This window comes from Erpetoichthys calabaricus, chromosome 11 (genome assembly GCF_900747795.2).
Source record: "Erpetoichthys calabaricus chromosome 11, fErpCal1.3, whole genome shotgun sequence".
Taxonomy (NCBI): Eukaryota; Metazoa; Chordata; class Cladistia; order Polypteriformes; family Polypteridae; genus Erpetoichthys; species Erpetoichthys calabaricus.
The window spans coordinates 13,082,717-13,110,708 of NC_041404.2; the positions used below are offsets into that span (position 1 = coordinate 13,082,717).

The following is a 27,992-nucleotide window of genomic DNA, read 5'->3' on the forward strand; positions in this document are numbered from 1 at the left end:
TACTGTAAAGGAGTGTTGTTGGGAGATAGTCTTTGATTATGTGTGGATTGTTATTAAAGCAGGAAACATGTACTACCAAATATAATTAAGATGAAACACCAATGATACAATATAATATTGATCAGGAATGTTGGTGATACTAAAAAGGATCAGACACAATTAATTGTAATAATAGTCTGCTTTATTTATTCCAAGTAATTTTATCCTATTTAAATAGCATTCACTTGAAAGTTAATGGTTGAACAATAGCTTTCTGTACAATAAAGCTTTAAGCATATATAATTTACAAATGTATCAAAATAACTTAATATGTACAGATGACACTGACTGTAGCTCTCCCAACGTGGACAAATGTTTCATGATACTGATACTAATGCTAATAAACTGAAAATATCAGAAAGACAAAAGCATATTGAACAGTATTTACAAATTTCACTAAATTATCTAACAAAACACTAGAAAAAGCAAATCAAACATACAAACTGATTATAAAAATCGTGTTTAGCCTCGACCAAATATTAATGTGCTCAATTTGCAAATAATTAAGAACATGGACATGTGCCATTTTTTACATTGTGTAAAGAACAAACCTTGACAAAATGTCTTAAGACATTTTTATTAAAACAGAGGCAGACCTCAAGAAAATAAAACGAAACATTAAAAACAGACAGGGACTCTTGTTCATTCTGTGTTACATACAATTCACTTTAGTCACATGTTGATAAAAAAAATGAGGAGAGGAATTGACAAAACAAAGGAGGTAGACAAGACCTGAATACAAATAGACTGAAGACGAGCAAAAACAAATCAAAGTAAAACAGAACTCAAATCAATTGATAGAAAAAAAATAAATTAAATCACAATGCTTGAAACTAATTACAAGGAAAAAATCCTTCACATGCACAGTAACCTTCAATAATCAATAACCTTGCAGATGCCAGGCAGTTGCGTCAGAAACTCACACAGGAAACCACTCAGATTAACTACATATAGATAGATATATTAAAAAAAGACAAGTTCAAAGATCATTTCCACATCGTCTCTAAACAATCCAATTGTAATCAGTGATCAGTTTTATATATTAAAAGCATGCCCAGTACCTGTGTGTAAGCTAACAAACTCCTTAAAAGAAAAGAAGGCTCAGAAGGACAAAGGACAAATCACGGCATACTTCAGAAAATAAACAGACTTGAGGAAATTTGTGCACCAGGTCTGAAAAGCAAACAAACATATTCTAACAGATTTAGTATGTTTCCAATGGAATAAACTGCACATTTGCATGCTACAAAAATATGATGATAATAAAAAGCTATATACATAAATAAATTAGGAAAAAACTAATGTAATTTCAGACCTCTAATAATCTACAGCAGTGTACACCAACATCATATGTCATGAATAAACCAGCACCATTTGAATCTTTTGTACAACTCCCAAAAACTAAAAAATGCAGATTTTGTGCAATAGTGAAACAGGATACTCAGTATACTAATCAATGTCTTTCATTTATGTCATGTAATTGATATTAACCATAAACATTCTCAATTATATTAGTTTTCTTCTCAACTTCCAAACTAACAAATGCAGAAGGACTACTACTCTTGAGATTCAACTGCTACTCCTACAAGTGCATGTCTAATTGTACGCCCGTGAAGCTTGTACCCATGCTGAGTTACAACCGTTATCGTGCCAGGTTCGGCTCCATCTGCAGCAACATGGCATACTATTTCATGATCATAAGGATCATATCTGCCCCCAATTGGAGTCATTTTTTCAAGCCCATGTTTGGAAAACACTCTTTGCAACTTTGACTCAATAAGTGAGAGTCCCTCGTAAAGGCTTCGCAAGGTAGGGTTGGGATCTTGCAACTCTTCCTCAAGCACATTCCCTGTAGTCTTCTCAAGGATGTCAACAACCTCCACCAAGTCCCTGCAAAAACTCTGAATACCTGCCAAAACAAACAAAGTTCCAAATAAATACAAAAAGTAAAATGATAGAGGTGACATTAAGAATATAAAATGTGCTAGCAAAAATCAAACATTTTAGTCATAAAACAGGGAAAGGTCACTTTTTTATATCAGCTTTCACAGTTCAGACAGGTAGAGGCAGTATATTGGCTAGGGTGCCAGTGAAAATCAAAGTTTTTATTTTCTCACGACTTAGCCCCCAGTTTTGTTCCTCTAGTTACCACGATAAATTACACAAAGTTTTATGACAATCAAACAATATTTACTGGTGGCACAAGAGATCAGATTTTTTCAATATTCACTATACAGGAACGTGCATGCTGATATGACTGTTCTGTCCAGCTCTTCAGAACTTTTCAGTTAAGAGTTTTTGTTGGTGCTGCAAACTGTTTGTGATGGTCTTCTACAACTTGTAGATACGGTTTCCGTTCTTCTTGGTTTGTGATGGCTGAATTGAATGACTGAATCAGTGCCACCCCTCTCTCCGCTGCATCATTGACCACTTTGAGGTGTTTGACATTGCACTGAGCTGAAATATATTGCTTCATTACTGTCCCATGAATCAGGATCGTCCACGAGGAAGTCCTGTGAAATCTCCATACAAGTGAAAAACTTCCTTGTGTTGTGTGATACAAAGTGTGCTAACTGGGTTTCGGCGATGCAGCTTTCCTCAACTGTTGCTCATACAGATGGGTCTTCATCACCATTCCTGTTTAGTGTAGCAACCAGTTCTCTTTTTTCTGTCATAGACAGTTGAGTATCAAAAAATGCAAGCCCAACAAGAGTTTCACTCAGGTACCAAAGATGGCATGTAAAAGTCTGTATTGATGCATTTGCAACTGTTCTGTTTACATCACAGTACATCACCAGGGCTTTCAGCAGCTGGAGGTCATTTCATGGAGCGGACGCTGGGGAGGTACAGGTGTACCACGCTTTGATATACACCTTCACCACAAACATGTTGAACTGCTGATCTTCTGGGTTTCGCTTTCTGCAGAACTTTCCATTCCATGTGCTGCAGTTTGATTTTGTTTATTATATTGTACTCTTTTTTTCATAGGGATTCGTGCCTTCTGCCAGAACTGGATGACCTCTTTTGTTGTTGCAGCAGCACTATCCTGGACCGTTTTATTCTTCTATATTATGCAAATGAAAAAAATCAACTTAGCACTTGTCTGTTAGAGGGTAGCTTACAGCCAGTAATGGTCTCAAGAGAGTTCTCCTATAAGCCATACACACTGTTGTGATTGCCTTGACTTTTTATCTACAACGGATGTCATCTTGCTTAAATCCTCCAGTGTTGAGTAATTAAGACTCAGTAAATTTATAATTTTGGTACAGCTTTGTAGTAATCTAAAGATGCAGATAGAAATAAGAAATAATCCCATCCGGCTTATAGGACTACGCTATGCAAACAGCCTAACAGCACTGTAACATTTTCTTCTTCTTGTCTCACAGTTCCTCTATTATCACTCGCAAGGAGTATGTATGCCTGTTACTGGTAAAATACTGGAATCACACAAGTTATTAACCTTTAACTTTGGGAACTGTGAATGAAATCTGTCTGTATGAGAATATAAAAAATACCCGTTTTTTCATTTACTGCAATATTTTACGTTTCTTACACAAGTGTCACAACAACAAAAGTAAACCCTAGGCATAGAAAAACAAAGTAGGCATAGATAAAAACAATACAAATTTATTTTAAAAGCTCAGTTATGCTGAATATTCCAAGTACAACACCGGTCAATAACGAGCATACTAGTTACATGAAAAGGGGATTTTTACAATAAATACTGAGGACTTCGGAAGCATTGTGCCACCAGTAAATGTTGATATATTCATCTCAATTTTTTTTCATGCATCATTTTTATGAAAAGGAACATTTTTACAGGGTAAGACTTCACTTTTTCACATATTGTTTGTTGGCACCCTAATATTGGCCCTTGATGTGACAGACTGAATTTGCATAAAATATTCAGCATGTAATTTTTATGATACTTGGATTGGTCTTTCTCATCTTACCAAAGAGCTTTGCATCCTCCACAAACTTCTGAGTTCTTCTTCGAACTGTATCAGAGTCAGCTAAAGCTTTTTTATACCTCTCCTGAAAAATGAAAGAAGATCAAAATGTGAGAAAAAATGACAAAGCACACATTAGCTGTATGATTAAATTAAAACTATACTATAAAAAAAAAATTTACTACCAATTCTTTTTAGGAATACTTATTCCACTGCACATCTCAGTAAAACAATGTATATTGAAGGATTGCATGTGTCTAGTTAGCCACAAATGATAGATTATATTCCTTTTGATGTCATCCTATAAACTGTGCTAAAAATTAAAAAAAAAAAAGTAATAAGATATATAAACAGCATAATGCATCAATTTTTATTTTATATTGGCATATTAAAAAGTATGCTCCTCCAACTGCTGTACTGATGAAACTAGGGCTGCACGATTAATCTTTTTTTTCCCATGATAACGATATTTATGACCCACGATCAGTTAATAAATATCATCGCGATTTTACAGTATAAAGACCAAACTGTTTTTTATGGGCTGAGTTTACGGATTGGACTGCGTCACTATGACGTTACTGCGTCTAGATTGCAAGCGCTTTCTGAAGCAGTAGAAGTCAATAGCAGCAATAACAGTCAGTCAGAATAAATATATGATGGCGGAGCAACGTGCAGAAGTGCGATCGTTAGTTCCTAAAAAGGGGTCATACTCAGTTGTCTGGAACTATTTCGATTTCGAGGAATGTGATGTTGATCAGGTACGAGTCTTGTGCAAACTTTGCTCCTGTTCCGTCCAAACGTCCCAAGGTAACACAGCAAACCTCATCAACCACCTTAAAAGCCACCACAAAGTACACTATCAAGAATTTCAACGACTGAAGGCACAAACAGCAACAACAAAAAATTACCAGCCATCCACAACACAGACAACAATATCAGGGACATTGTTCAACGCAATACCATATCTGCCTAGCTCGCAAAGACACCGGGAAATAACAGAGGCGATCGCGTACCATATAGCCAAGGATATGTGTCCAATAACCACCGTGAGCAGTTTAACAAAATGATCGCAACACTTGATAAAAGATATAGCATTCCCTCACGCAACCATTTTTCCAATGTTGCGCTGCCCTCGCTGTATGCGAAATGCCGAAAAGAAATAGAAAGAGAAATTCTCAGGCTCAGCCTTGAATATTTTGCTGCCACGACCGACTTATGATCAAGCAGAACTGCGGAACCGTATTTGAGCTTGACAGTTCATTTTATTGACAGCGAGTTTGAGATGAAAAGCAAGCTTTTGCAAACTTCGTTTTTCCCACAAGACCATACAGCGGAGTTTATTGCAGTGGGCCTCAAAGAAGCGATGTCCGCTTGGGGCTTGGTGGAAGAAAGACTTGTGTGCATCACAACGGACAACGCAGCTAATATGATTAGGGCAGCATCTGTGAATAACTGGCCGAGGCTACACTGCTTTGGTTACAGACTTCATTTACCAAAGGAATAATCGTCATTATTAATCGTGATAAAAATTTTGAGCAAAATAATCGTGATAATCATTTCTTCTGTTATCGTGCAGCCCTAGATGAAACACAATTATAACAATCAAAAATAAACAGAAAAAAAACAAAACAAAAGAAATGCTAGTAAATAGGCAGCATTCACATGTCAGGTAAACCTGGGAAGTATATTGTGACGATGCGGGTTCTGCTCCAAGCTCTCATCTTGCTTTTGGGAGCTCTTAAACCCTACACCGTCGGTAATGTCACCGATGAGCTAGGCAGTGAGGCACAACAAAGCAAGGGAATGGTGCAAATGTGCCAAGTGCTTTTATTAAAACAATAACAATTCAGTGTTCAAATAAATAGTGCAGTGCATCTCAAAAATCTTTAAAGAAACTAGTAAGCCCGCGATAAGCTAGCGAATCGGAAATCCAAGAATGGCAATCAGTTTCTGTTCCGTCCGATATCTGGATGGATGACATATCATGGAGGGTGGGTGCGTCTAGGGACATGTCATCTAACTACATAAGCATATCTATAATAAAGTGGTCTTGTTTTGTGGAGACGTGATTCCGTTGCCTTTGCTGACACCGACTGCTGGCAGAGTTTTGCACAGCAAGTTCAGTTTATAGGTTGTGGTGTTCGTGTGCTAGCCACTGAGTGTGGGAAGCCGCTGGGTTAGAGTCTGTGACCGTTATGTGATCTATATTACTGGCACAGTGGATTAGAGCAAGCGTGGCTCACAGGTTGTGTTGTCTGGGTGCCACGTACTGACTCTGGGAAGCCGCTGCGTTTGACTCTAGGGCGGGAGCCACGGCGCATTACATTGTGTTATTTGTGCGCCAGCTACTGACTCCAGGAAGCCGCCGTGGTTTGGGAAGTCGCTGCGTTTGACTCTGGTGGCGGGCGCCACAGTGTTTTGGGATGCCGCTGCGTTTAACTCTAGACTCTGGGGCGGGCGCCAGACTGAATGACCGTTATGTGATCTACATTACTGGCACAGTGGATTAGAGCAAGTCTAGTTTACAGGTGGTGGGCTCGTTGCAGTGCGCGTGACATCCGGTTTACAACCTTCTCGTTTCTGTGTTTTCTGTGCAGTGCGGCAGTGCGCCTCGAGGCACCCTGCGCCCAGCACCCTGCGTCCATATCCGGTTTACAACCTTCGGTTAGTAAGATGGATAATCCAATAAAACGTGAACTAGTGAAGGTTAAAATCCAATAAATAGAAAAAATCCTTTTTAAAACGAGGTTAAAACAATGGCTGGAAGCTGTCCTTTTAAAAATAAAGCCCGGTGCATTCTTCTTCTGGTAACTGGCGACTTCCCTGCTTCTCCCATCCAGGCAATGCACCAGTGGAGTCACCCGATCTGCAGCTGACCTGCTCTGCCTGCTGATCTGGAGGCTTCCCGATCCCTGGCTTCGGTTCTGCTCTCCCCAGACTGAGACTTGGGTTCCCCAGCAACCAGGACGCTCACGCTGGGGCATCCACCTCCCATTGTCTTCTGCAGCGAGTCATCCTTCTTCCAGTCACTCCCGCTCCTCAACTACACGCTCAGCAGGAGTGACCACTACTGACTGCCCTAGGTGTCGGCCAGACACTGCTAGGGCTCACGAGCCTGCACTCGCTTGTTCTCACTCTCTTACGCAGACTTTCCTCTCCCCGCTTCCTGTCTTCTTCTCCTGCAACCTCCGTTCACTTTTCCTTTTCTTACCCCCCCCCACCCTTAGCCTCCTCGCGCTTCTATTTATTACAGGGACGTAGATCAGATGTGGCAAATAGCAGCTCCCAGTATCAATTACGGATGCAGACGACTCCTCACCTGTGCACTTAAGCGAGGACCGCCCGCTTCACGAATTCCCCCCGGGAACCACTTCCGGCCACACTACCACGCCCCCTCTCTCAGCCACGAGTGCAGCGATTATTTAAAAAGTGGCCCTGTTGACTTGAGCTGTGGACCCGCTACACCACATATACACAAGAAGGTTTAACAATAGTGGCATCAAATTGAGCTTTACGAGTCAATACACAATAGTTAAAATATAAATGTACAAGAAGGCTACCTGACAAAAGCAAGAAAAAAATGGGAGTATAAAATATCTGAATGTTACCCATCTAATTAAAGAACAAACAGTGTAATATTATATTCCTGTTTTCTCACCAGCATGTAAATGCCTACCAAGCTACAGTTTTAAATATTTTAATAATAGGGTCTAACTAGTTCAGAAGCTCAAGGGTCAGAATTGGAGTTGGTGCATGTTTTAAAAAGATCTGTAAATCACTTGGGGAATGGGACATATGAGCCTCACTGCGAAGACTGTTCTCCCCGTAACCTGGTCTCAGATAAGAGGTGGAAAATTAATGAATGAATGGAAATTATACGCCCACTGACAATTTGCTGCAGGCTAAGGGAAACAAGATCATTCTTTACTCAAAAGAAAACAATAATCAATGAGGACATGAACTTTGAGAAAAACTGATGTTATGTTGTGTATAATCAGGGGTGTCTGTCACCTTGCAGATGTCTTTTTCTTTTTTAATTTATTTTGAGCAGTATAGTAGTTAAAGACTGTGATAAAAAGGGAAATTTTAGCAGGACTCTACAGAAAAAAAGATAATGAAGGTGGCATTAATCTCCTGTGAATATACTCGAGCCAGCTGTGTGGTTATGTGGTTAAGCCATTTTGTAATTACCCCCAGAGTACTGCAACAGGTATATTGTGTTGAGTAGAAAAACATCTTTCAGGTCTATTTCTGTAGTTTAGTATCAAAGTAATAAATTAGTCAATAATACAAGGATGATTGGGCTTTGCTGAATGGATATTTAGAATGTCAATTTGAAAATATAAGGTCTAGATCTTGCAAAGTAGGTGATACTTTCAAGTGAAAAAATGCACAATATCTGTTAAATGAATTTAAGCAATCTGCAAAAGAAAACAATGAATGTCTTATCATCACCAGCAATAAATGATTAATAAAAATCCTCCACTTTTTTTTTAATAAAGCAATAATTAAATTAATATTCAAACATCGTTCTTAAGGCTCTTAATGGTAGAACTCTTAGTCACAAACCTGGAATAAAGAAGTACATATGTAACAGTACATGCTGTGCTGCAATTGTATTAATATGAAAAACATGCAAATACACTATTTCCAAAAGTATGTGGACATCCCTCCAAATTATTGAGTCTAGGTGTTTGAACTTCACCCATTATTAAGAGGCGCATAAAATCAAGTACAAAGCCACGCAATCTCCATTGACAACCAGTAGCAGTAAGATGGGTTGTACTGAAGAGCTCAGGGACTTTAAATGTGGCATGGTTATAGACAGACAGACACTTTATTAATCCCAAGGGGAAATTCACATACTCCAGCAGCAGCATACTGATAAGGAAACAATTTTAAAATAGATAAAAAGGTAGAAAGGTAAAGTCGTACACGCAGCTGCTGGAAAGGCTGCCACTCGCGGCGGTGCCCGAGTCATAGGATGTTACCTTTGCAACAAGTCAGTATGTGAAATTTCTGCACTGCTAGATCTGACCCAGTCAACTGTAAGTGCTATTACTGTGGAAGTGAAAGCATCTAAGAACAGTGACTGTTCAGCCACAAAGTGGTAAGCCTCACAAAGTGGGGCTGCCAAGTGCTGAAGCACACAACATTTCAAAATTGCATATCCTATGCTGCCCTACTCACAAGAGAGTTCCACACTGCTTCCGGAAGCAACATCAGCACAAGAATTGAGAACCAAATAAAACAGGAAAGAAGCATTCTCCCATAATACTTTGTATTGAAGACAGGACTTTTGACCAATGAATGAGGGGGTGAGGCAGATCTTCAATTGAACTTACAGTGTTACAGGAGGGTCTTCAGGGTTTATCTAGAATGGCGAGTTTTCCAGAAGTACTAATAATATTCCAGCAAAACATGCATTTAGTTTGCATGTTTTGAGCATATGACTGGATAATGTGGATTATACAACGCAAGTTATTATTTTTCTCTTTTCCAGAGATGTTTTTCACAGCATTTGCCAATGGAAGTAAGGGTTCACCAAGTATGTTCCATCATATGCATGAAAACATGAGATTAAAATTTTTTCTCAGCCACCACTGCAGACTACATGGAGCAAGTAACATTATTATTATTATTATTTTTTTTTTAATCATTTTTTAGGGGGGAGTATACTCATTATGGGCGGCACGGTGGCGGAGTTGTAGCGCAGTTAGGAGATCCGGGTTCACTTCCCAGGTCCTCCCTGCGTGGAGTTTGCATGTTCTCCCCATGTCTGTGTGGGTTTCCTCCGAGTGCTCCGGTTTCCTCCCACAGTCCAAAGACATGCAGGTTAGGTGCATTGGTGATCCTAAATTGTCCCTAGTGTGTGTGTGTGTGCGCACGCACCCTGCAGTGGGCTGGCGCCCTGCCCGGGGTTTGTTTCCTGCCTTGCGCCCTGTATTGGCTGGGATTGGCTCCTGCAGACCCCCCATGACCCTGTAGTTAGGATATAGCGGGTTGGATAATGGATGGTATACTCATTATACAAATATACCCAAGCAATGCCAGGTACTTTGACTAGTATTAGGGATGCTGTGATTCATTGGCTGCTGACAGAGATAGAGATTGATTTTCACCCCAAATAACTTGATCAGTGATTGGTAAATTAGCTGATCTCAAAAAACTGCTAAAACCTGCTTTATGGTAACTTAGTTGTAATGATCCTTTATGTGAGGTATTATGGTAGTGAAGGAATCGCACATCATTTTGTTACCAAATTTTCTGTAAACATGATATCCGGCAATACTTTATGAAAATTGACAAAGGCTGCAAAGAAACTCTGTCGATATTCGCGTTTGCGCTCCATTAGAACTCTCAGGGCCAGGATATGGTTGATATTAGACTTCTTAGGCATAAAACCAGACTGCTCCAGTTGCTGGTAGGTGAACAGGTGATCATCGATCCTATTGAGGATGACCCTAGCAAGGCGACTCATTTTTGAGGACCCAAGCAGCTAGACCAGGTCAGGGGGATGCCCCCGTAACACCTGGCTGCGGCAGATAGATGGTCATTTCCGGGAGTGTGATGGACCATGTGTCTGCGTGGGGAGTTGCCAACCAGGATCCTGAGCTGTTTAGTGGTTACAGCAATGACCTGTATCACTGTATGCTCCCCAACCTGACTTGACTCTTAACTTTTTTTATACTATATATATAAGAAATTACATGAAAATGCCACTCGGACCAAAGCATTGTCTGAGGTGTTTGCCTCATGGCCAGCCTTGGAGGCAACAATATTTTTTAACGCATTAAACAGGACACATTAATCGCAAAAATTAACTTGTTAACTTTCCCAGGCCTAATTTTTATAGGGACTTGACTCCCAGACAGGTTAGACAACATGTTCAAGGTCACATACGTCAGTGTTTTGGGGTTGACAGAACTTGCACCCATGAGATTTACATTCCAAAAGCTTAGCCACAAAGCATGAAATAATGTAAAAAATTACAGCATACCAGGTACCATACATACCATAGTCTTCCTTACTAGTATAACTATCTCTTAGATTTTGTTTGTTTTTTCCCCCCATATTTAAATGTATAAGAAAGAATTAAACAGAAATCAGACTCTAGGGACGACAGTGTCAAACCCAAAATAAACTGCTATTTTGAAAAGTTGCAGGTCTGACACTTCACTATAGGCATTATCAAAACACACCGTATTTCTGTACAAAGAACAACTTACAGTGAGATCACGAACTTGCTCTTCAAGTTTACTAGCTCTCACTTCGAGAGCCCTGATGGTTATTGACTGACTTTGCTCATCCTGGATTTCGTCAACATTTTGATCGTCACCGGTTGTCCTTTGGTATGCTGCTGTACTCAGCAAACACAGAGAACCCCTGTGAAAAGAATAAATACAGTTAGTCCACCATTACAATGTTAGAACTTGTATTCCTATTTTATATATATATATATATATATATATATATATATATATATATATACATACACACACATACATACATACATACACACACATACATACTAGGGGGCTCTGCCCCCTGCTCGCTTCGCTCACCAACCCCTGGTTTACCGGATATACAATTTATTTTTTGTATAGCCCAAAAATCACACAAGAAGTGCCGCAATGGGCTTTAATAGGCCCTGCCTCTTGACAGCCCCCCAGCCTTGACCCTCTAAGACCACCAAAAAAACTCCCCAAAAAAAAACCCTTGTAGGGAAAAAAATGGAAGAAATCTTGGGAAAGGCAGTTCAAAGAGAGACCCCCTTCCAGGTAGGTTGGGCGTGCAGTGGGTGTCAAAAAGAAGGGGGTCAATACAATACAATACACAGAACAGAACAAATCCTCAATACAGTATAAAAATAAAAATTCTAGAAGTACGGAGTAGAATTTCACATTAGATGATATCACTTAATATGATTTGGATTTGTTGTAAGTCCTGGAGACCTCATTCATCAAGCTGCCTCCCCCATTTTGCCATTCCACATCTGAAATAGCGCTAATCCGATGAAAGGACCCCTCATTCCCACGTCCCCATTCATCAGGGATGACTTTACCTTAGGCAGGCAATCTACAATTTAAAGAGATTGTTATTTTTTTGTGAATTGTTACATATGCATTATTTTCACTTTTACTTAAACTTTTGTAAAAACAATACTTGTTTCTTTATTTCCTGCCCCACGCATGGTTACGTGTTGCGGCTGAACGTACGCTAAGGATATGCCTTTGGATCATTTGCTGTCTTTTTGCTGCTTGCTAGCTGTCTCTTCTGCCTGTCACATGTCATTGTTTTAAGAGCTTGGAGCACATGATGCTTGCCTGCCAAAAGCAATCCAACAACTGCTAGCTTACAGGTCTGTTGACTTGTTTTAAATGATGGCTCACTGCCTGGTCTCGCGTGACGTTGTAAAAGCAATACCTGTCTTTTATTTCTGGCCCCGGGCGTGGTTGAATTCTTTCTTGCAGGATGTATAACGCTGCTCGCGTTCAGTTGGGGTAGCTGCTGTCGCGCTGCCCTTCGATCTTTTTAAAGCCTGTACAGCCGCTGTCCTTTTTGCTACAGCCCTGGGACAATCTCTTGGCACCAAGTCTCATGTTTACGGTCCCCGCGAGACGCACCGTGGCAAGTCTCCTTGGTCTCGCGGGTCTTTGAAATGTCTTTCGAGATTATCACATGTCGTAGCCTTGCATTTGCTTTCCATTCCAGGATTTTCTTTTATATATAGATATATTTTTAATACCATGGGGTTTTTGTTATATCGCTTGATGCATGTTTTACATTTTCTGTAGTAGACAAAGCCTTTTTTACTTATTCTGTCTAGGCTGATACAATAAATTATAATCAGAATCATAAATAATGAGGCACACGTATAGCCAAGGACAACTTTCTAGCAAATGCTTAAGTAACTCAGACCAAAGGGGGAGAAAAATTACTTTGTGGGATTCAGAGAGAGAAGTACATGGAGTATAGCAATGTGATAAAGAGCATACTGAGGACTGTAATAGAGGAACAAAGGAATGGTGGTGTGAACAGTTAGCAGGCATTGGTTTAACCCAAAAAAAAAAAAAAACAAATAACACAATCAGAACTGAGCACTCAAATATTAAATTGTTAAAACATCTATGTGCGTGGATCCACACCACTTTTTACAACAAACTTAAAGATGAAACAAATATGTCAATAACACAATGATGCTAAGAAGCCCTTTTCATTACCATTAATATAGTAACTGTCTGCTATAGCAGTGCTCCGCAACCTTTTCTCACCTACGACACACCCAAGTTCTTCCTAGAAATCCGCGGCACATCAAAAGCCAAAATATATAGCAGTGGCGTAGCTAAGGGGGGGGGCGGTCCGCTCCGAGCGCCAGCTATTTAGGGGCGTCCAAACTACGGTAGTTTCCTTTTTTTTTTGTTCCTTGAGGAGGCGCAAAAAAAAAAATTCTTTCAGCTTTGGGGCGTCAAATTTTTCACCGCCCCGGACAACATGAACTCCAGCTACGCCACTGATATATAGATATTAATTTAATACACTAATTTTACAATAAATTTTCATTTTTTATTATAAGTATACATACATAAAAACTATATTTACTTTTATACAATCTTAATAATTATTATAACAATGACTGATTAATGTGATACCTGCGCTTGTTTCAATGAACACAAAAGTTTTATATTCGGCTCAATATTTGACAGCGTAACCCGAAGTTCTTGGTCAAGATCTTTTAAGCATGACCGCTTATCATTTTTAATTAACGCAAGAGTTATTTGTCTTTTTTGGCGTAACTGGGATGGTTTGAATTTAGATGGCGATTTAGTTTACTGGGTGCCATTGCCTCGTTTGATTGCTGATTGCCGCAAATGATGCATTGTGGCTTTGGAGCCGTTTCGTCACCACACCACGAGAATCCATATCGAATGTAGTCTTCGTTGTACTTCCTTTTCACAATCTTCTTTGGTTTTTTTTGCAACACTTGTGCTGGGTTCTTCATCATCTGTACATGAAGACGAATCTTTTCCACGTAAAAATGTATCCATATTTAAAGGGGTATAAAACTAAATATGAATCACACGAAGAACGTTAACCATACACAATTCAGCAACACAACTAATAGTAATGAATGATAACTAGTGTCGCAAGACAAGTGAATGCGATGTAGCACGACTAATATGTCGGCCTGAATTGAATCTAGGTGAGGGCACGGAGCGCTCTGCCTATCAAAGCATACTACGCAGTTGTCTGGCGACTACGTAGGGCCTACGTCGTAGGCGCCAGGCGATGGGATTTATTATTTCAGAGAAATGACACATAAAATTATGAAACCTTTAAAAGGCTATTTACGCGAATATTTCATTGCACGTATTCTCGTTATTGTGTTTCTAAGGAGGACCTGTGAAATATTATTTAGTTAGAAAATTGCCTTATTTGACCGCGTCACACCTGTATCGGCTCAAGGCACACCAGTGTGCCGTGGCACACCGGTTGCGGAGCACTGTGCTATAGGATAGCTATATATATTTAGTCACTAATAATAATAATAATAATAATAAATTACATTTATATAGAGCTTTTCTCAGTACTCAAAGCGCTATCCACACAGGGAGGAACCGGGAAGCGAACTCACAATCTTCCACAGTCTCCTTACTGCAAAGCAGCAGCACTACCACTGTGCCACCTGTGAGGTACAGCAATTATTAAGCACTGAATTACTTTCTGTATCGAAACATAGCAAGGCACACTGTACATTTATTACATCTACACATTCTTGAGTTGCTGTTGATGTTTATTCAGCATTTTTGCTTTAAATTACTTTCTTAAACACTTCAGAACAGGTCATCCAACTGAAGATAAGCATGCTCGGGCCCAGCCAGTAGTTGGGTGGGAGACCATCTAGAACAAGCTTGGGCTGCTGCTGAATGAGGTGTTGCTGAGGCCAGCAGGGGGTGCCTACCCTTTGGTCTGAATGTGGATCCCAGTGCCCCAGTGCAGTGATGGGGACACTGTGCTGTAAATGTACTGCCGTCTTTCGGACAAGACATAAAACCAAGGTCCTGACTCTCTGTAGTCATAACTGGGCATCCTCTGTAAAGAGCAGAGGGCATCCTGATGTCCAGCCTAAATTACAATTCATGGTCCATTCATTCTGGCCCCCTAATCGTCCCTGGTTTCTTATTGGCTCTGTCTCTCACCATTTCACCACCTAATAGCTCATGTGTGGCGAGTGTACTGGTACAATAATAGCTGCCATTGCATCATTCAGGTGGATGCTACACATTAGTATTGGTTGAAGTGGCTCCCCACTCACTATGTAAAGTGCTCAGAGTAGTGAGAAACGCTCTATATAAATGTAAAAAAGTATTATTATTAAATGTCAGTGAGATGGAATTTTAAAGTGATACACAGAACTACTACAAATTTATCTCTCACAGAAAAATGATGTGATGGAAAATTGAGGATAATAAAAATAAATGCATTGACTTACTCTTTATATTTGTATAGTAAGTTTTAACAGTTTAAAATTAACATTTTTCCTATCATCCATCTATCAGTTCTTTACCTCACATAATCCAACATAGGGTTGCTGAGGATTTGGGTGACAAATTTTGTTTATTTTAGAAAGTGGTGTGATTCTAACCTCTCATAATATCTCAATATTGTATCACTTCAACATTTGCATGATCAATGCTTTTTTGTGGTTAATGCAACAGATCTATTCCAAAAGACGGGGAACTAAAATGGATACAGTGCCAATGCACTGATTAACACTATTTTCTGTTACTCTTATATCAAAATATTGAATAAGGTAGAGAATGGCAGGGTGACACAGTGATTAGTGCACAGTCTTACAGCTCATGAATTTTAGGTATACACCCTGTTAGTATCTGTGGGAGGTTTGCTCATATTCAATATTTTTTGTTGAGTTATTCTACTTTTCCTCTGACATGGTTGCTGTTTTGTAACCGATATGCTCCACATCTTGTGACCTCAAACATTTGCCACAAAGTGGGATTGATATGGGAAAGATTAAATAATGGCGATTTACACTCTGTCCTGTTTTGGTTATTATATATGTATGCATGTGTGTGTTTAACTAGATTTCACTTTTCTATTTATTTAGTGTTATCAGTTTTTTTTTTTTTTTTTAATTCTATTGATAATCACTTTGCATTAATATGTGCATTGCAAGATTTCTCTAAGACATAATAAAGCTACAGTACGCTGAAATATATTGTACAAAAATATTTTACAGTAGCCTAAACAGATTGCAGTTTTTCACAAGATGAACACTGTAAGATTTAGCTTTAAATGCAAAAGGTAAATTTCTGTAATTATGCAGTAATACACTGCCTGGCCAAAAAAAAAGTTGCACCTGGATTTAACTAAGCAAATAGGTACGAGCCTCCTGTTGGATAATTACTGCATAGGCGATTATCTTTCAGCTGGCAACAAGTTATTTAACCCCAACTGGTGCAATGAGTTGCTTCTCATTTCTTAAACAACCATATCGAAAGACAACTCGTGGTCGTGGAAAAGATGTTAGTCTGTTTGAGAAGGGTCAAATTATTGGCATGCATCAAGCAGAGAAAACATCTAAGGAGATTACAGAAACTACTAAAATTGGGTTAAGAACTGTCCAACGCATTATTAAAAACTGGAAGGATAGTGGGGACCCATCATCTTCGAGGAAGAAATGTGGCCAGAAAAAAATCCTGAATGTTCGTGATCGGCGATCACTTAAACGTTTGGTGAAATCAAATCGAAGAAAAACAAAAGTAGAACTCAGGTCTACGTTTAATAGTGAAAGTAAGAGCATTTCCACTACCTGAATATACTGAATGACCAGGTTATTCCATCAATGGATTTTTCTTCCCTGATGGCACAGGCATATTCCAAGATGACAATGCCAGGATTCATCGGGCTCAAATTGTGAGAGTGTGGTTCAGGAAGCATGAGACATCATTTTCACACATGGATTGGCCACCACAGAGTCCAGACCTTAACCCCATTGAGAATCTTTGGGATGTGCTGGAGAAGGCTTTGCACAGCGGTCAGACTCTACCATCATCAATGCAAGATCTTGGTGAAAAATTAATGCAACACTGGATGGAACTAAATCTTGTGACATTGCAGAAGCTTATCGAAACAATGCCACAGCGAATGCGTGCTGTAATCAAAGCTAAAGGTGGTCCAACGAAATATTAAAGTGTGTGACCTTTTTTTTTGGTGGTGACTTTTTTTTTGGCCAGGCAGTGTATAATACAATTATATGATTTTTAAGAATTTTTCCTCATTCCCATGCCGCTTAAGCAGTCAAACAAACAGGCTGGAAACAAATAATGTTTTGAAGTTTGAGTTTTATAAGACAAACAAAGACTGGGGCTGATGCATGTATACCATGCCAGGCTATGCATGTAGTACTTCTGTATTTTTCTCCTTTAAAAATTTTAAGTTTAAATGTTGATGCATACCTGCTATGCATCCTCACCTGTCACCGCTATCTGTTATGGTAGCTGCTTCATCCTGAGGCACAAATGTTTTGTAGATATGAACTTATACACCTGATCAGTTTATGATTTAAGATTTCTGTTCGTAATGTCAAAATGCTCCTAATGTATGCATTACATTTCAGCACAATATATGCAAATATTTAAGCACAGAATGGTTAACTGACTTAAATCGGTGCCTCACAGTAATCTACCCATGGATTTACTTTTACACTCTAGTGATTTTACATTCACCCATTTAATACCAGACCAGTGGCTTTCATAATCTATATCCAGTTGCTGTTGATTTCTAAAAATGTATTAATCACAAGCCAAAGTCCGACTTTGTTTTTATACCTTTCACTTTTGCTTATTGTGATCATGAACTGGATTAAGCAGTCTTGATAATTAATGGATGGATGTAATTCTTCACTGACTTGTATTCATGTACTCTGTTTGCAAAGTTCCTTACTTTTTACTTCACACAGAATTTCTTTGCCTTTGTCTTCATTCAAATTGTTTCAAGTTTAGTTGAATAAAATCAGTGTTATATACTGTGTTGGGGTACTAGGGTGTTGTACCGTGTTAGCCATTATGAATGTAGAGAAAAGCCAAGCAAAATGACACCTTTTATTGGCTAACTAGAAAGATTACAATATGCAAGCTTTCGAGGCAACTCAGGCCCCTTCTTGCCTGCCTGAAGAAGGGGCCTGAGTTGCCTCGAAAGCTTGCATATTGTAATCTTTCTAGTTAGCCAATAAAAGGTGTCATTTTGCTTGGCTTTTCTCTATACTGTGTTGGGGAAAAGGTGTGTACTTAATACTATTCATGTTAAAGTGTTATTTTTGATGTTTTATTTGTGCCCTTTTCAAACAACATTATTTAGATCCTGCAGAGAGAGAGAGAGAGAATTTGGGGGGGGGGGGGGGGGGGTATCATTTTGCTATTAGGTGAGGACTTTTCATAAAAATATAATATTAAACCCCTTTGTGGTCTATCAAACCCAGAACATAAGTGTGGTGGGGTTGCCTTTTTTTCTAAATGGGATCTCACAGTAAAAATGTTTGTAACCTATCTCATAAAAGCATCTCCTGATTGTATTTGTTATACTAAAACATCTTGTGTAAGGCAACTTTAAAGTATTGAAATATTTTGAAATTTCAGCTGTGTTTGCCTTTACTTCACTATTGGCACGTAGACTTATCTTGCTCAACTGGAAGAATCCTTTAGAATCCTAACTCTGCTCTTTCAAATCAGTGGGTAACTGATGTTTTATATTATTTGAAACGGGAAAACTCAAATTCTCACTTAGAGGATCTGTTCAAAACTTTTTTAAAACCTGACTGGTTCAAATCAACAACATTTTTAGAATAAGCATTTATATCGGGGAAAAGGATTCTCTGGCTGTCAGCACTTCCTCTGTCTCTCTTGAGCGGGGACTGAACTGAATTTAGTCTTGTTAAGTTTGACTTGATTGTATGGAATGTTACTCGCTCTTAATAAAAATCAATAAAAAAAAAAAGAATCATTTTCTGAAAGTACACAAGCTATCAGTAGAGTTTTCTCAATCCAAAAAAATGTTGCATTACTTTTTTCCATCAGCATAAATAAGGTTGCATTTTGTGCTAAATTTGATCAATGACATGCGTATTAATATTTTTTATATATTTGTCCGGCGCCTTTATCCAGTTCTCTGGAACTTGAACCTTAAGATGGCAGATTCAGTCTCTACATGGGTCTCCCAGACCAAGTCTGTCACACTGCTAGTGCTCACAATTGTAAAAATACATGTACACAATCGAACTATATCCTGATCCTATAAAGGGCCTTGCATAAATGGATCAATCAAAAACCAAGCCCAAAAAAAAAAAAACAAAATCAGTGAAGCATTAAGCACAGACATTACTCACTGTAAAGTAAATGAAAAATATGAATCGTAAAATTAATGCTAAATCTGTTCCAGTCAGCATGGGCTCACAGATTTTATACCCTGGACCTGGATCCTCCAACACTGTCCGCATCAATTTTTTCTGGGGGTATTCTGGTCACCACATCCTAAAGACATGCATGTTAGGTCTGACCGATTCCAAACTTGCACAGTGCGAGTGTAGGTGTCAACATGAGCCCTGCAATGAGCAGGCATGTTCGATTCCTGCTTTAAGCCCAATAGTGCCCAAAAAGGCTCTGGTTCTCCACAACTCAAAATGAGATATAGCAGGTTTGACAATGTTATATTATATTAGTAGTCATTATTACAAGCTATGAGATGGCTTCATGTTGGCCTTTTCTTCGGCCAGGGACATTTTCTTCCCACCTACTACACCTTCCCCCACCAGCATTCCCTCTTAAAACACAAACAGAGGCACCAGCAAAGAGTAGATTACAAACAACTGAGAGTTTCACACGAATTAATCTCACCCCATGAACTGACTAAAAAAAGTAAACAGTACAGCTCAACTGCAGTCAGGTTCTTACAGCCATCAAAGATTTGTTTTCCATTATCAAGTAACAGCAAACAATGAACCATCACCACACAAAGCTCAATTTGCTTCTTCCCCTCACCAAATTTACATTAAATCAGCAAAGACTACTTTGTATTGTACTTGTATATCCGTTTCTTTGTTGAGGTTTTTCTTTTTGGATACAATTTCACTGCTGATTTCCAAGTTTTATACCCTTTAATATACACATCACTAGAAAGCCCCATGCTTACCATTTACATCTGTTTAGTGACTCTGCATTTCATGTGCAAATGGCATTCACACATAAAACGCTGATGACAAATAGAGGGCCAAGATTCTGAAAGCTACACAAACTATGATTTTTTTTTTTTTTTTTTTTTTTTTTTTTAAGTCTAAAAGAAAATATGTTGGCAGGAATTTGTTTATTTGCACAGCATACCCTAATGGCAAAATGCATTGGAGGTGTAAACAATACTATGGATAGGAAATTGAAAAGCAGTACAGTAGACCCCTGCGAAGTTGCGGTTCAGAGTTCCTGGATTTTTCCTTGGAACCTAACTATTAACTGTTAGCGGAAATTTTTTATGGCTTTTTTCGTGAAAATACTGTGCTGTAGACAGAATAGGAAGCAACCGCTCAGGGAAACGCGGTTTGGGATGGTGAAAGTAGCCAATCCGAGAGCATTATTCATTTCTCCTTGCTGCTGATTGACTGCTGCCCTGTGACGCGTCTCCAGATGAGTGTCCTCGTGTTTTCCATTTTCTTATTGTATTCATTTTGTTATTCTTAAACGCACAAGATGTCGCTGAAATGCCCTGCACCTCCTAAGGCTTCTGGCACTGAGCCTAAGTGCCAGAAGAAGTTTAAAACACTCCACGAGAAGGTTGAACTACTGTACTGGATTTGCTCCGGGAACTAAAAAGTTATGCTGCAGTAGCGCGCCACTATGGCATTAATGAAAACACTGCACGCTACATAAAGAAGAACGAAACAGCAATCTGGAGTACTGTATCTGTAAGTTTCTGTGATAGTGCCAAAAAGGTAACAACTGTAAGGAATAAAAATATCGTCAGGACGGAATCTGCCTTGGCATTGTGGTTCACCGACTGCAGGAAGAAGAACATCCCCTTGGACGGTAACATCATCCGCGAGAAAGCACGGAAATTGTACCAGCAGTTCGCTACAGGAGACAATGTAGCAACTTCCCATCACAATGTTCCTGAAACATATAAAGAAAAGCCAGCACAAAACATCACCAGAAGAAGACCCGTAAAAAGATACGACGACTCCTGAAGAAGAGGCGCCACCCGAGGAGTTTTAAATCCTGTGCATCATACTGCACAGCTACTTCATCATCATCATCATCAATATCATTCATCATTGGCGAGTACCCGTACATTTTACTGTATTTTAATTAAATGAAATTATTATGTATTTACTCTACTTATAACAAAGAAAACGCGCTTGCATGAATTACAGTACGTATAGCAGTAACATCAGTATTTTACATTCTAGCACCGCGGGAGGCATAGCAGTACAGTACTGTATAGTATACAGGTTTACCTTTACATTCTGTTTTTAGGTAATGTATTAAGGTAGTTTTTTTAGGTAATGTAACAATGTATTAAGCTGAGTTTGCAACGAAATGCAAAGTGCTTTGGAGACGTACTGTATTTAGGGTTTAAACTATAAAAATAGGCATTTAAAAGGCATTTTTTAACCACATCCAAAAGTAGCGGTTTTTCACAATTCTCGGGTGCTCTAGGAACATAACCCCCGTGAATTTTGGGAGTGTACTGTACACCCCAAGTCTGAAAGCAGTAAGAACACAAAGGCACTATATGATGATGTACAGGTAATTAGGAAACATTACATAACTGACTAAAAGCAGCACCCAGTGTTACACAAGTAATTTTAAGCTCTGGTCTGTTTCTTTACCAGGTGGGCTTCAGTCTACACTGTGGTTTAATTTTCTCTAAAACACGAGGTGGTACACTACTGTCAAACTGTAGGAGGAAGAAAAACAAACAAAAAAAAACCCCCCAAGATCAAAATTTCTGGTTGGGACATAGTTGACGGTATTCCTCTTAGGGAGGTGTCCAGATTTTGGCAGAGATTGCTCCAGTGGTGTGGATTTGTATACCAGACATACATACATAGATTTTGAACTTTATATAGAAGATACAGAGATAGGAAAAGAACTATATGATTGATAGATAAACAAGAATTTATAATGCCCTTCATCTTTATCATGGTACAGTAGAGTGGCAATGTGTTGCAAGTTGATTAGAATATGCAAGTAAGAATTTCACCATACACTGTACAGGGGTGTGAAAAACTATTTGCCCCCTTCCTGATTTCTTATTCTTTTGCATGTTTGTCACACAAAATGTTTCTGATCATCAAACACATTTAACCATTAGTCAAATATAACACAAGTAAACACAAAATGCAGTTTGTAAATGGTGGTTTTTATTATTTAGGGAGAAAAAAAAAATCCAAACCTACATGGCCCTGTGTGAAAAAGTAATTGCCCCCTGAACCTAATAACTGGTTGGGCTACCCTTAGCAGCAATAACTGCAATCAAGCGTTTGCGATAACTTGCAATGAGTCTATTACAGCGCTCTGGAGGAATTTTGGCCCACTCATCTTTGCAAAATTGTTGTAATTCAGCTTTATTTGAGGGTTTTCTAGCATGAACCGCCTTTTTAAGGTCATGCCATAGCATCTCAATTGGATTCAGGTCAGGACTTTGACTAGGCCACTCCAAAGTCTTCATTTTGTTTTTCTTCAGCCATTCAGAGGTGGATTTGCTGGTGTGTATTGGGTCATTGTCCTGTTACAGCACCCAAGATTGCTTCAGCTTCAGTTGACGAACAGATGGCCGGACATTCTCCTTCAGGATTTTTTTGGGAGACAGTAGAATTCATGGTTCCATCTATCACAGCAAGCCTTCCAGGTCCTGAAGCAGCAAAACAACCCCAGACCATCACACTACCACCACCATATTTTACTGTTGGTATGATGTTCTTTTTCTGAAATGCTGTGTTCCTTTTACGCCAGATGTAATGGGACATTTGCCTTCCAAAAAGTTCAACTTTTGACTCATCAGTCCACAAGGTATTTTCCCAAAAGTCTTGGCAATCATTGAGATGTTTCTTAGCAAAATTGAGACGAGCCCTAATGTTCTTTTTGCTTAACAGTGGTTTGCATCTTGGAAATCTGCCATGCAGGCCGTTTTTTGCCCAGTCTCTTTCTTATGGTGGAGTCGTGAACACTGACCTTAATTGAGGCAAGTGAGGCCTGCAGTTCTTTAGACATTGTCCTGGGGTCTTTTGTGACCTCTCGGATGAGTCGTCTCTGCACTCTTGGGGTAATTTTGGTCGGCCGGCCACTCCTGGGAAGGTTCACCACTGTTCCATGTTTTTGCCATTTGTGGATAATGGCTCTCACTGTGGTTCGCTGGAGTCCCAAAGCTTTAGAAATGGCTTTATAACCTTTACCAGACTGATAGATCTCAATTACTTCTGTTCTCATTTGTTCCTGAATTTCTTTGGATCTTGGCATGATGTCTAGCTTTTGAGGTGCTTTTGGTCTACTTCTCTGTGTCAGGCAGCTCCTATTTAAGTGATTTCTTGATTGAAACAGGTGTGGCAGTAATCAGGCCTGGGGGTGGCTACGGAAATTGAACTCAGGTGTGATACACCACAGTTAGGTTATTTTTTAACAAGGGGGCAATTACTTTTTCACACAGGGCCATGTAGGTTTGGATTTTTTTTCTCCCTAAATAATAAAAACCATCATTTAAAAACTGCATTTTGTGTTTACTTGTGTTATATTTGACTAATGGTTAAATGTGTTTGATGATCAGAAACATTTTGTGTGACAAACATGCAAAAGAATAAGAAATCAGGAAGGGGGCAAATAGTTTTTCACACCACTGTATATGTGACAATACTACTACTACTATTATATACGGTATATGCTGCTACATTTTACTGTTCCCAGAATATGCCTTAAGGTTATTCTTCTCCATGTGGGTATCACACACCTTGTGCTTCAATGGCTTTCAAGCACAATCCTTCCATTGGTGACGGAGAACAGCAGGTCTGAAGCAAACCATGCAAGGCTGGGCCAAATGGTAATTCGGCTCAGCAATTTCCTCCTTAACTTTGTTGTAGAGGAATGTCTACGTTCCTCACATTTTTCAAATGGCTACCCATAGAAAACAATCCATTAGTTACCTGAAACTCACTGGTTCACCTGCATGAATGTCAATGTGACTTAGGTAAGTATGCTTTAGATGGCAAATTACATGCTTTGATAATGCAAGAAATTTTTGGAAACTATGCTAGATCTTTACAACGGAAATTGCTACGTCGATTTTCATGGGATTCTTGACTCTGCTTCACTCACATGCCATCAATCTGGGAGTTAAGCAGGAAATGTCTGGGATAGTCTGCATGTGTGAAAGGGATGAGTGACTAGTTTCACATTAACAAAAACATTGTGGAACATACTAAAATTTCACACTTACACCAAAGTCTAAGTCTATTAACGGTGACTTGTTTATAATACACGTGTAATTTATTCCTGAGTATTTCATTAAAGTTTGACTCTGGTAATAACTTAATACATAGACATCATATGCACAAGCCAGAAGAATGTGTACAAAATAGTCTTTACAAAGGTAATACTGGAGTTTAAAATTAATGTCACATATTACTGTCATGACAGTGTGAAAAAATACCTGCATAAATGACTTGCCAATAACTACAGTATTATTTGTTGAAGCAAAAATGCAAACCTTGTCATAAACCGTAATCTAATTTTATGTAGAAATGCCCAAAATGTACCATTCCTTCATGCGCACTCACACCGCTTTTGAGGGCATTAACCTGTTTTACATTACAGTAGTTTACAGTGTAAAAAATTCCAAATCCTGTTTGCTGATAAACCTGCAAAATTTGAACAAAGAAACGTGTGTGTCGTCATGTTTTTACAGCATATGCCCCAAACATACAGTACAATAAGTAGGACATTAGACATTAGATAACATTTTGTGGTCAGATTTGATAAAGATTTGTACTTGTAAAGGATCTCAATGGGTGTTTAAATTCTGCTATTTACAACATAAATATGTGATTATAACATGATTTTTGCCTTATTATATTCTTACTTTTATATTACTCAGCTGCACTTTCTCAAAGATACTATCATTTTTAATTTTCAATCCAATTCACTGTTATTGCCTGAAGAGGGAATCTGATTTGTTAGCAGGTTTTACAGAGAGATGACATATGGCCATCAAATATAAACTAGATGTAAAATAATTACAATATAGTAGTGAACACACTTAGTGACACATTAGATCAAACATATTAGACAGAAAAATTCAGACTTGACTGACGAAGAAGGCAAAAGCTAACTGTTCATCCTATAGTTTAAGCCTGTAAGCATTAAGTTGATTAAAGTTGAACTTGTTTAGAACATGAACAGCAGTAAGGATGAAAGAGCATTTGAACGGGTTGCTTTTTACCTTTGGGACCTTAAATCTGTGACCTGGTACTAACAACCAAAACTGAGAATGTAGTGGAAGAGTCCTGCTGTCTGACCAAATAGACTCTACTTTCTGTAATACTTGTGTATTAAACAGGTCTGTGAGATTCCACCGTTGAGAACTTATTATTTTATTTTGGCTCCATTTTACAATTTAAATTTTGAATTTCTTAGTCTTCTTCTTTAACTCTTACCATTAGCGTTCTGCTTATGAAAGATGAACAGAATTTCAAACGTAACGTTCAGTGTTGTATAAAAATGTGGTTCAATATCTGATTCGTTCCTAACTTTTGGTTGCAACGTTGCAATGTATTGTAACCTTCACTTGCAATGACAAAGTCGTCTGACGCCAGTCTGGGCAAACCATACACCTTCACAATAAATGTACTTTCAAACTGCACAGGACTGGAACAGACCGGTGTAAGCTAAGAGGCTATCCAAACGATTTGTTTCTAAAACGCCACGACCCAAAAGTGCACTTGTGTGGTTACAAGGTTGTACCACAAGCTACTTTTCGTTACATTATACATAATTGAAACTCTAATAGTAAAACCAAGCCGACCAATTTGCCACTTCTATAAAATCTGAAATCATACTTACTAAACATTTGCGTTCGTTAAGCCTCTGTGTACGACATACATTTCAATGTGTTGTGCCAGTTGTTGTACTGTATATACCGAGAGCAGCCTTTTAAGTATTTCATCATCTACACCAATTGGTGCGAGCTTTCCTTTTGGACCCCCGTCCACGGTTAATTCACTAAAAGTCTAAATTAAATCTACGTATAGGTTAGATTAACTGGATACTCTTAAATTGTTCTACATGACTCGAGGCATGTGGACTGTCGCCGGGCCCGCATCTTGGCCTGAACTTAAAAAGCACTTAAGTAAACGGGTCAAAGGCAGCATTCATTTCGTTAAACAGAAATCTAAAACGCGTCAATACTGCATTACTCCCTTATTCTGGAATGCAGTTTGAACAAGACACACACTTTCAAACGGCGGAAGCTTCTTGATGTGCATTAACGAGAGGTGACGTATTTTAGTTTAATTAGGGGTCCTGGTGTTTGTACACAAACGAATGTTCAAACTGTTGTAAAGTATTAAATAATCAAGAGACATCCGGACTACAGAATGAAAAAAAGAAAAACACTAACAGACCCGGGAGGGCATGGAAAACCCAAAGATAAATGAAACTGATAAATGTTACTTTTAAACTGCTCAAAGTAACTAAAAGATACTTTAGATCGGATCTATGAATCTGAACAGGTATGTTAGATCGGATACACGTGTCTGGCTCGTACACGCTCTCGGTCTTTTCATACCTCTAGTATCCGCGGGGCCGCGCTGCAGTTCGAGATTACGTGATGAGCCGAGCGATCGCAATGGACGTTAGGCTTCTTCCAAGAAGAGACATGTATCTTATGTGGGGGTGGGAAGCGCAAAACAAACCACATATGAAGAATGGGTAGTTACTGAGGTAAATGGAACACAGATTCTATGCAATTAAACCCCAATTTTAGCGGCTCCCCCAAAACGCAAAGTGCGTCCAGTTTTGACAGATCACGCGAAGAAGGGGGCGCCCGAGTTGCTTGCCAGCGGCTTTTGATCAGTCACGAGACTAAGCCTCCCAGTCACAAAGAAGACCCTCCATTCGATACAGCTGCCGTTTAGGTGGAATTTATACTCCTAAAGCATAAACATTTGTATTTTCATCATAGCACACAACGTTATAAGCGTCACGCAACTATGATTAGATAAGAAAACGTAACATATAGCGTGAAACCTATCTACGAAGTGTTTTATTTAGATTGTGTTCAAATGAATACATGTGTAGCGAAAACCACAATGTGAAATAAAACTACCAGGTTTGGCCGCTGTCTGACTTCTAAGAAGCTCGCACTTCAATGCATCCTGGTAAGCGTGGCCCGAATGAAAAATTCCCGAGGCACGTGATAAGAAGGACTGAATTCAGTTACTACAGTTATTTCGTTTGATTAATTTCTAAAACTATGACCTAATCGCAGACAAGCTGTTCAGTAATATGTACACAACCAAAACATTCCAGTTCTGATCGTACAATTATATGGTCCAATACGCTTGGCTAAAACCAAATTATCCTTTTTTGTTTGTTTAAACGGCATCTCGATATTCTCATGGCACTTTTGTGCGACGAGCCCTTTCGAAGGCAGTTGGACATTTCTCACGTCTGTTCGTTGCAACACACAATAAAATATTCTACTACACCTGGAACCTGAATGTAAGTTCACTAAAACAATATAATGCTTACCGGTTATTCTTCGCAGCCAGCGATAACAAATGATTTAAATATTGTAGATTCTTCTGAGCCGCCTTCAAACACCTAACAGCCATATTCGAATAGTGTAAAAGTGGTACGCATGCGCAGATGATATGAGCAATAAGAACAACAAATCCCAATGGCCATTGCGAGAAACATCTCCTCTCTTCAGGTGAACGCGAAGCTG

General features: G+C 39.0%; 1 protein-coding gene across 1 annotated transcript; it reads right to left on the reverse strand.

Annotated features, from left to right (window-relative positions):
- Positions 1 to 159: 159 nt before the first annotated feature.
- Positions 160 to 27,916, reverse strand: grpel2 (GrpE-like 2, mitochondrial). The gene is made up of 4 exons (XM_028812704.2): positions 27,797 to 27,916; positions 11,219 to 11,375; positions 3,993 to 4,074; positions 160 to 1,948 (listed from the first exon to the last, which is right to left on the reverse strand). Exons 1-4 carry the CDS (start codon positions 27,877 to 27,879, stop codon positions 1,596 to 1,598), a joined length of 675 nt encoding a protein of 224 aa, XP_028668537.1. The 5' UTR covers positions 27,880 to 27,916; the 3' UTR covers positions 160 to 1,595.
- Between the last annotated feature and the right edge of the window lie 76 nt (positions 27,917 to 27,992).

Bases quoted from the DNA above. Each gene is read 5' to 3' on its own strand.
- grpel2 (XM_028812704.2), bottom strand. From the start codon at position 27,879: ATGGCTGTTAGGTGTTTGAAGGCGGCTCAGAAGAATCTACAATATTTA. The intron at 11,376-27,796 runs GTAAGCATTATA...TTCTTTTCACAG, and splicing joins CTGGCTGCGAAGAATAACCG to GGGTTCTCTGTGTTTGCTGA. The intron at 4,075-11,218 runs GTAAGTTGTTCT...TTCATTTTTCAG, and splicing joins AGCAAGTTCGTGATCTCACT to GAGAGGTATAAAAAAGCTTT.